The sequence below is a fragment of the Lipomyces chichibuensis genome (genome assembly GCF_038497645.1).
Source record: "Lipomyces chichibuensis strain CBS 12929 unplaced genomic scaffold V1513scaffold_22, whole genome shotgun sequence".
NCBI classification, from domain to species: Eukaryota; Fungi; Ascomycota; class Lipomycetes; order Lipomycetales; family Lipomycetaceae; genus Lipomyces; species Lipomyces chichibuensis.
This window is the reverse complement of record NW_027117474.1, coordinates 106,319-115,262: the sequence shown is the minus strand read 5'-3', so window position 1 is coordinate 115,262 and position 8,944 is coordinate 106,319. Positions and strand designations below refer to the sequence as shown.

Below are 8,944 nucleotides of genomic sequence, written 5' to 3'. Positions count from 1 at the left end.
GTCGCCGTCATACTTTCCATGACTGTGCCTTACGCTGCCACCAATCAAAATTTATCGGGCACATAATGCGCAGTGCTAATCGCTGCGTAACCATATGCTGGGTATATACCTTCTCTTCGTCCTGGCAGCCAGCGTATGTGATGATGGATATCGCATATCACCAAACCGACTCAACCATGATATCCGACGAGAGCCTAAGCTCGATATTGTGGAGGACGAGTAACATGAAGTTCTGCTTCCCGCAGCAACTTGTGTCTTTTTTGCCTCATGCTATCTGTCACCTTCGACTGCTATGTTTTACACGTTTCTATATTATTTGTTGCCTAGGAGGTTGAGACTCGGCTGCCGCAACCGGTGCGGCTTAGAGTTATAGTAGAACCCGACGCAAAAAGCGTGTATGGGTATGAAAAGAATATATTAGGGATCCTGTGCATGATATACTCTCTCAAATTGAGGTATAATACAACACTAATCGCTCTGCTTGTTCTCAACAGAGCACCCTTTTTAACCATCTTGTGACCTACCTGGAATTCTCAAATAATTCACTCCGCGAATTGTCCACCCTGAGAATACAATCTCTCTTTTGCTCTGAATCGCTCTCGTCTGGTAACGTCAAAGTCACTTTCGGAACAATAGTAATTGCCGGAAATATACGCTCTATGTCTGAGTCCCCAGTGTTTCCACGAACAAGCACAATGGGACTGCATCTATCAAACTTTTTCTTCGCAATGCGCGTTCGAGGTGATACATACATCATGCTCTCCTCGTCGTAATCTATCATTCTCAGTGTACTCGAGCGTGGAGAGTCAAACCATGTAGCAGGAATATCCACATCTGCTAGGTCCTCGGTTGCCGAATCGATGTGTATTGTAAATGTCTCACTTTTGCATCTCTGCCGCCGCTTAAATGTTCGCGCATGAGGTATGTCAGCGTATGATTTGCACTTCTTCAAGAATGCTACACATTTGGAGGTCCTACGGTTAGTAGTAGGCTTATCCTGTTGTGCGCCAAAGTGCGATAGAGTCTCTGTTGCCAAAGCAGAAAGATATTCCTTGTCAGATAGAGCTGAGTGCTGAATGTCTGAACTCTCGATATTGGAGAACTCCGCCTTCGGCTCGTTGTCATGCAACGCCGGTAAGATGGATGGGAAAGTTATGCTAACACTGGCATTCGATCTGTTACTTTCTGTCATGTATTCCATTGATGCTTTACTGCCTCTGCTCCTCAATTCAGCCTGCTGTCTATTTCTCTCTTTCTCTTGACAGTAATCTAAGTCTAAAATATGCTCCCGTCTTTCTCCGCTGAGTACCTGTAGTAAATCTGGTGATTCTGACCGTATTATACAATAACATTCATCCAAGTTTGGCCTTATGTTGAATTGCGGCTCCCTTACTCCCCTCGCAGAATACTTTGTCGGTGACAGCATATCACCAGAATAGAGCACTTCACTAAACCTATTCTGACTCCCAGGATCCCGTTGAGTCCGTTGAGTCCGCTCGGTCATTTGAGGCGATCGGTTGTCGTCCTCAAGCCGCCGTTGGCATGTTGGTGAGCACAGAAACGGCATCACTAATTCGCGTCGCGGACACAAAAACGACATTGCATTAGAGTAGCCACAGATCCGATGAGGCGGTACTCGTGAAATCATTGAGAGTGATCTATCCATCATACAACGCTCCGGAGAACTAGCAGGAATGAGAATACAAGGTTGCGACATTCGTCAAAAGTTGCGAGTATATACTTGTATAGAAAGCTGAGATACACGGCTGTTGTTAATTAAGCGCAGAGTTTCTGCAGTACTTAGCAATCTACAAGGGGCTTGGTATTGATAAACTGACTGATTCGCAACTAAATTGTTGACGCGGTGATTCTAATACAAATCGCGAGCGCAACATAAACAAGCAATTAAACCCTAACCCATGGCTTTGTAACCTTGTACATATCGCTTAATTACAAAACCCTTGCCCTACAGAAATATCCCGGCAGCCGAGTGATCTAAGAAAGTTTGCTCCCGTTGGATACCTTCATTTCAACGCATTCTCGTTATTCACTCTGTGCGAATCATTAATATCGACATCAATCGCAATGACTTTCTGGAAAGAAGCCGGTTTGACGTGAGTATAGTTTACTATTGGGGACATGGGTGCCATACGCGGTGGTGAAGTCGGTGTAAAATGCATCGGGATCTTCATTGGCGTCAGGATGTGTTGGCCAATTGCATTACGCAGCATGCTGCACCACGCAATCCCCTCCACCTCGCGAATTTGGACGCTTGATGCTGGATAATTGGGCTGTTTTTGCGCGAAAAGTAGGGAATGCTGATGAGATTGATGGGATTTAGTTACAATCGATACGCTGCTATTGCGGCGCGTGCTACTCGTCGTGCTTTGAAGGAGGATAAGCGAATTTTGGCCGAGCGACGTGAGAACAATGAAGTTCGTAGTGCTAAATGGACAAATGGCAAGCGTATGTACTTGGTTTATCTGTACTGATTTGGAATCTATGCTAACGGGGTGGGTAGAGGGCGAATATGGCGCGAATGAGAAGAAGTAAATCTCTTGCGGTTTAGTTGCACCAAGAATTACGGTGTGAAGAATTGCGGTGTGAATAATTGCGGTGTGAAGGATTATGGTGTGAAGGATTACGGTTATGTAGAGATTTTATATAGAAATCAATTAGTCCGATAATACATGTAAAACCAACTTGGCAATTTCTTACCTGGAATTTGGAAGAAAACTGATGACGAGATGCCCCTCTTAAAAAAGTTCAATTGCATCAGAGTTATGGCAGATATCCTACGTTTCACGCATCCTAAGCATTGAGTGTAAGCTGTAGGAAATCTCGGTTTGCTGGGTAGTTCGTACCTACTTGACGATCGCCTGGTAATGTTGGGAGGTTTAGAAGTCTACAAACTCGAGTAGAATAAGCATCTGTGTTTTCGACGTCCGCGCAGCTTTCTACAATGCAACTGGCATGACAGAGGAGATATCAATTAGTAAGTTGCGTTCGATCATGTTCGGCCAGGTGTTTCTCTTGGATCACGTTTTCTCTTGAATCCCGACGTGTATTGCTTGCTAAGAACTCTAGGCTCTCAAATATCTGAAATCTCTCCTACATTACAATGAGTACATTGAAAGCCAACGGCGCATCTCCGATGTCCAATGACGAAACTGCCGGTGATCCGACAAATGTGCAGAGACCGGAAGCCGGCCATTCTAATATACCAATTCCGCCAGTGGCACCAAATTATGTCGACATCACCGACGTATTTGCGAAGGAAGCTCAAAGTAAGACGCACCCACCTTTGGCAGGTAGTATGGCAATTGGGAAGCTTACGAATGCACTAGAGATCAGACCTGGAGAATTGGCGATGCTTGAGACGTTTGAGCTTGTGAACGCCATAAATGCTCTCGAGGTACCACCGTGTTGATGACGAATCATGAACTGGGTTAATTGGCTATTAGATCATGGATCTGAAGATGGACACAGGTCTGCTGGATATGCTCTCCCGTGACAAGGAATTTGATACAACGGCGAACCGAGCGGCTAAACAAGTCCTCTGGGTTATGGACGAGCTATTTGCTATGGAGGTATGCGTTAATATTTGTTGGGTTGTTGGAGTATAACGTTTACGATAGACACTAGATGTCCTGGCATACCGGAGGAGCGTTAAGTCAAACGGTCTTCACCTGTCTCTACATCGAACAAGCACTGAAGAACTTCAATGGCTGCATTTCAAGTGCTCATTTCGGGGACGACGAGAGCCATGAGCCGATGTCATCAGATGCGGACCTAGAAAGTGTTTTTGTCCATGTCGTTCTACGGGCGTTCGTCCTTGGAATTATCAAGACGTGCGATTTATCGCGGAGACGACTACAGTGCAATGAAATCATGGAGGTATGTAAGGATACTGCCTTTGCCTTGCGATGAGCAACTCTGAAATGTTATATTTAGGACGAGGATATTGTCACGCAAACGTACTCATTAGACCTAATGCAGTTTGTGCCGGTATCGAAAATATGTAGCGGTCTCACTGACGCAATTAACAAAATGAAGCGACTCAAAACTGAAAGTAGCAGGCAACATGTCCACGACCAGGAAAAAGCAGATCTGCTCGGTTGTATAGATGGCTTCATTGTCCGTCTCGAACTGCGTATTCTCATGATCAAAGCACTGGATGCGGCTGATGATGCACCAGAGAAGCAAATTGAATTGTTGGCTGGTATTGGTGATTTGATACGGAGGTTGGCTAGTACGATTTCTTTGGCTGAATCGCTTCCCGTTGCATTTAGCATAGCAATCCAAGGTCGATTGGAGTGCGGAATGCCTCCGAGACCGAAGGTGGAAATGAGCTTCGGCGATGCAATAACGACGTTGGAGAGGTTAATAAACGGTACAAGAGACGTATTACGAATACATGACTATGGATCTTTAGGTGATATCACTGGCTATTTTGAAGAATTTGCGATGCGACGGCCGACCGAGTTACCATATGTCCGGTGTCAGCTATTTAGACGATCCTTCGTGCATCGGAAGATATTCGGGAAATTCCCAATGCGAGACGCGGTCATTGCTGACATCACTGATCTCTGTTGTCCGTCGCCAGCGTTGTTTGCCATAGATGAGTCGCACCCTTGCCGGCAAGCTCTAGACTTGTTCTTAACCAGAGCGGAAGTGTGTTTCGAAAATCTCTTCTCAATAATGTGTCATAATCGAGCACGCCTGAGACAGCGACTCTGCGGCGCGATTATGGATTGGGACTCGCTTCAGGTTGATAGCGAGCATTTAGAATCAAGTGTCGAGATGCTAGAGTTCTCACCACTACTACCTACCGTTCAAAAGAGCAGTGAGGAAGGAATTCGAGCGTTGCCGTTGTCGTCGTGGGTATATTTCCGAAAACTTCAGATCATGATCTGGATCATATTTATGGGATTTGAGTTGGATATTTATAGGTTAGAAGAATGGCCTCTGATGCTTTGGTATGGTGATTATATTCTCGGTGTAATGGATTCGCATGTGGCGCGAATCGAGACCATACTTGAGATCACGGCGACCATGCAACAGGCTTCTACCACATACTCTACAACGTCGAGGAAGTCAAAGAAGAATAACGGTGCAAAGTCAATAAGTGCGACGCCGGCGTCAGGCGCGCTTCCTCCATCGCAAGAATCGATTATGAGAACGCGCATGTGGTTGGCCGGATTGCGATCTCAGATCGGAGTGTACAAGGAGTTATGCCATGGGTATATGTGTTTCATGGCTGCTATGGTATTGGCTGGGTGCGTGCGATCTTTTACCGCCAGTCCGGTGGATCCGTCGAGGAAGAAATATACAACGCCGGAATTGCTGTATAAGCTTCGTTTGAAGCCGTTTAGTACGATAGGTGTGCCTGAGATCCCGTCATTTGAGACATACCAGAGATTGACCGATCTTCGTGATTGGCAGGTGAGTGAAGTTCTGATGTATTGATAGTCTTATTGCTAACATGTCTAGTAGATTGATTCGCTCCTTGACAATGCGCAGATTACCGTCAACAGTGCGCGCAATATGACAGATGTCTGGAGTAAGCTGAAACCTGAGCAACAAATCAACGCTAAATTAGTGCAAGAAAGCTCTGCGAAGGTCGGTCATTTCTCATGCAATGTTACATTTTGCATGCACTAACATTCTGGTTAGATGCGTCGAAGTCTGACACGTTCTTGCGTCGGAACGAACGTCGCCATATCAGTATTGCGGCAAATGAAGTTACAACCTCGTTCATTTGGGGAAGAGAATAACCTGAAGATATCCGTTCTGCATGACAATTTTCATCCATTTTTCCCTGTACTGTCTGTTTCCACTCGGAAGTAGTAGATATTGTGATGGATGCGCAATCAAAGCGATGGATGTTTAATTGATGATACTGTAAAAGTAGCGATTGCATTTGTACGGGGTTTTTCCTGATGATTTTGGACTGTATATTGTGACTCTGCATTGTAATATAATGAGTGAGTAAGGGCTACTTTTTACCCAGGTGGTTGCTGGTGTAGGCGAATTGTAAGCGCTGTAACTCTGCCTTCCAGCCGAATGACCCCTGAAATCAAGGAATGCAAATTCAAATCTTGAATCATCGGTTCACTCGTAGAAAATAAGTAACCCCTCATTGACCAGCAGATCATAACGTTAATAGTGTCTCCATGGATCTATTAACAGCCAGTAAGGCTGAGCAGTCAGCATCGTTATCTACTACCACAGTGCCAGAATATAGCCCTATCACGCCTATTACGGATCGAATATCAATACCGCCACACACACTATTCTGCCACCTAACAATCTTTCCAAGCACTCCATCACCAACAAAGAGCACATCGTCGTCTCCGGTGTCACAAAATGTTACTTCGCAGCCTATAATAGTACATATAACGACAGCTGAAACACCGACCACGCCGCTAAGCGTTTTCGTGTACGCGCTTCCTCGAATGGCTAATGTTGCATCGACAACGCAGCCATTGGCTACGACATTATTGGGAGGTCAAGACAGTTCATCGCAGGAGTCTATGGAGTTTGCGTTGCGTTTGGCGCGAGTACTTGCCAAGCGAACGAACCGGCCGGTGTATGTTGGCGCAACGGTTAGTGGATTTTTGGGTCAAGTTGGTGCGATTGAGAAAGTCGCTGCGTTTGTCAAGGAAGCTTTAGACCGATGAATACATAGTTTTCCATCAAATGCTACAAACTAGACGAGGTATTAGGATGCATTATGGATTAATTAACACATTATCGGTCATACAAACTCAGCTGTTGTCCAAAATACTTCCACTACATATCCCTAAATATCAATACAAGTTTATCTAGCTTCACCATATGTGCAATGAATCGTTCCTCAACACCTCTTACACGCCGAACTTCCTCTCTCTCGGCCGGAGTAAGCATGTTCCCTTCATCTAGTCGAACATCTTCACGTAAAAGTTTGGTCATAACGCTGGGTCGTCGTCCGCGCTCTTCTATGACTCGTGCATAACACCGTACCATTGTTTTGAGCACGGCTTGGGTCATTAGGGCATACGCACACTTCGGCTTGTGATACCAAAGGTAATAAGTTCGGCTTGGTGCGCGGTCGGTACCCCTTGGAACTTCCTGCAAATCAAGACATCCAATCTCGTGAAGCGCGGTTAATTGCGAGCGAATATCTTTCGGTGGTAGAAGCGCAATTCGGGCAAGCTGTTTTTCGTCTATTCGTCCCTTGTCACGAATAATCCGCAGTAAGCGACAGGCAATGGCACCCTGTTTCTGTGTAATCAATTTGTCGTATTCTAACTCTCGAACGCGAGCCGTCAACGTGTCAAAGTCGATTGTCCATTCGCCACCGCCTTTGTTACCAACTTTTTTAATAAACGGTAGGTTCTGATTACATGATAACAACGCGAGATGAAAATTCAAATGCTCCATGCGGGAACTGTTGGCAAAGTTGTCGTCATCGTCTTCGTCATCGCCGTCCTCGTTATCATCTTGCCGGTGACTGCTTTCGAGGTCAGAAATGTTAGTGTTGCCCATACTGTCGTCTGACTGGCTTGCCGAGTCGTCAGAGCCGAGGCGGCGCTTTTGGCGTTTTGAAGCGCGACTGCTCGCGGACCTTGATCGTTTCTTAGAGGATCGTACAGCAATAGCACTTGCAAGCTTAATGTCTGCGTCCAGATTGTGAAGAACCTCGAGAGATGTTACAGTGATGGCTTTGTCCGTATTGTCGACACAGCGGAATAACTTGGGCTCCATACAATCTAGGACCTGTCCATAGACTGCAGCGGTGACCTTCCCAATCCGTTGGGACACCAAATGCTCTAAGATCTGCGCTCGCATGAGCACCGCAAATTTGTCATGATTCAACGCCAGGACTGCCGATTCATCAACCGTTTTCGAAGGCGAACTTCCGGTTGATGAATGCCCTCGTTTGCTAGAGCTGCCAATGCCGTTGGCAGCGGCCACTAACCCGTCGTTGATGTCGTCATGCACCGTTTTAAGCACGTTGAATTCTTCTGTGGCCTCCGCGTGTGCCTGAACCTCTCGCTTGGCTTCGGATACGGCCTTGCTACGCGGAATGGCTGCTAGTCGTCGTTTGAATATTCGCATATAGAGGTCTGACTGAGGATTGAATTCATGCCGCCTTAGTGTTGTGAGAAGTTTACGCTGCAACAACAACGTAATTACACTTTTCGACACTGCTGCTTGTGAAGCCGACTGTGCCGCCAGGTAATCCGACACTCTGATATGGCCGTACAGTAACAAATTCTTTACGATGTCCGGCGCACCGGAAGTGTCAGGGAACCGATCTAATACAAAACCAACAAACTTGCCCGATCGCATAATGTTGTACATATTCCGAGTCGAGGCAACGTACGTAGCATTATCGCCGCCTGCATTCTCGTCGACCCAGTAGAGCACAAATCGATTTTGCACTAACGGCACGAGCACACGCTGGATTGTCGCGAGAGGCAGCTTGGAATATCGTGATATCAGCTGGAGAGTTAGCCGGCCATATTTCAGTAGTGTGTCGACAACGGTCTATGCAGCTTAGTAACTTGCTATACACCAACCGCACAGTCATAGATACATACCGCCGCTTTATCTCCATATATGTCGCGAAGTAAGAGAACTACGAGTTCCTCCTCGTACTAGAGTCGTTAGTTATTGCGTTGAACGCATTAACGAGGCTTGTAAATACCTGCGACATTTTGAAGAGGACCTGCGTCTCTAGATCTTGTTTATGTGTGCAATGCCAATTTGGTTATAACGTACTTCATGCAGTAAAAAACAGCCGTAGTAAATTCCCACCGACGCGTACAAGGTCAAGCTTGAATTTTGCAAAACCGAAATTTTGCGATTATTTCCAGATTTTCCAAAACGGCATTCTGTGCAAAACTTGATTTTTTTCAAACATACATTTTGAGAAATAACCCTAACATCAGCTGCT

General features: G+C 45.9%; 5 protein-coding genes across 5 annotated transcripts; 3 read left to right on the top strand and 2 right to left on the bottom strand.

Annotated features, from left to right (window-relative positions):
* Positions 1-520: 520 nt before the first annotated feature.
* V1513DRAFT_459198 (uncharacterized protein) lies at positions 521-2,077 on the bottom strand (the record flags this gene model as incomplete). The annotated part of the gene is made up of 2 exons (XM_066899739.1): positions 521-1,685; positions 2,052-2,077. The coding sequence occupies 2 exons, from the start codon at positions 2,075-2,077 to the stop codon at positions 521-523; spliced, it is 1,191 nt and encodes a 396-aa protein (XP_066752839.1).
* Positions 2,078-2,330: 253 nt separating this feature from the next.
* V1513DRAFT_459197 (mitochondrial ATP synthase epsilon chain-domain-containing protein) lies at positions 2,331-2,553 on the top strand (the record flags this gene model as incomplete). The annotated part of the gene is made up of 2 exons (XM_066899738.1): positions 2,331-2,466; positions 2,522-2,553. The coding sequence occupies 2 exons, from the start codon at positions 2,331-2,333 to the stop codon at positions 2,551-2,553; spliced, it is 168 nt and encodes a 55-aa protein (XP_066752838.1).
* Positions 2,554-2,836: 283 nt separating this feature from the next.
* On the top strand, positions 2,837-6,084 carry V1513DRAFT_416508 (Mak10 subunit, NatC N-terminal acetyltransferase-domain-containing protein). Its single transcript, XM_066895847.1, has 7 exons — positions 2,837-3,287; positions 3,348-3,415; positions 3,465-3,590; positions 3,646-3,897; positions 3,955-5,445; positions 5,497-5,622; positions 5,677-6,084. Exons 1-7 carry the CDS (start codon positions 3,122-3,124, stop codon positions 5,848-5,850), a joined length of 2,403 nt encoding a protein of 800 aa, XP_066752837.1. The 5' UTR covers positions 2,837-3,121; the 3' UTR covers positions 5,851-6,084.
* V1513DRAFT_447147 (uncharacterized protein) lies at positions 6,074-6,836 on the top strand. The gene has a single exon (XM_066898369.1). The coding sequence runs from the start codon at positions 6,177-6,179 to the stop codon at positions 6,681-6,683; it is 507 nt and encodes a 168-aa protein (XP_066752836.1). The 5' UTR covers positions 6,074-6,176; the 3' UTR covers positions 6,684-6,836.
* On the bottom strand, positions 6,728-8,865 carry V1513DRAFT_485548 (RNA polymerase III subunit RPC82-domain-containing protein). The gene is made up of 3 exons (XM_066900475.1): positions 8,696-8,865; positions 8,589-8,645; positions 6,728-8,535 (listed from the first exon to the last, which is right to left on the bottom strand). The coding sequence occupies exons 1-3, from the start codon at positions 8,702-8,704 to the stop codon at positions 6,796-6,798; spliced, it is 1,806 nt and encodes a 601-aa protein (XP_066752835.1). The 5' UTR covers positions 8,705-8,865; the 3' UTR covers positions 6,728-6,795.
* Positions 8,866-8,944: the final 79 nt, after the last annotated feature.

Bases quoted from the DNA above. Each gene is read 5' to 3' on its own strand.
- V1513DRAFT_416508 (XM_066895847.1), top strand. From the start codon at position 3,122: ATGAGTACATTGAAAGCCAACGGCGCATCTCCGATGTCCAATGACGAA. The intron at 3,591-3,645 runs GTATGCGTTAAT...GATAGACACTAG, and splicing joins ACGAGCTATTTGCTATGGAG to ATGTCCTGGCATACCGGAGG. The intron at 5,623-5,676 runs GTCGGTCATTTC...CATTCTGGTTAG, and splicing joins TGCAAGAAAGCTCTGCGAAG to ATGCGTCGAAGTCTGACACG.
- V1513DRAFT_447147 (XM_066898369.1), top strand. From the start codon at position 6,177: ATGGATCTATTAACAGCCAGTAAGGCTGAGCAGTCAGCATCGTTATCT.
- V1513DRAFT_485548 (XM_066900475.1), bottom strand. The intron at 8,536-8,588 runs GTATGTATCTAT...TAAGCTGCATAG, and splicing joins TATATGGAGATAAAGCGGCG to ACCGTTGTCGACACACTACT.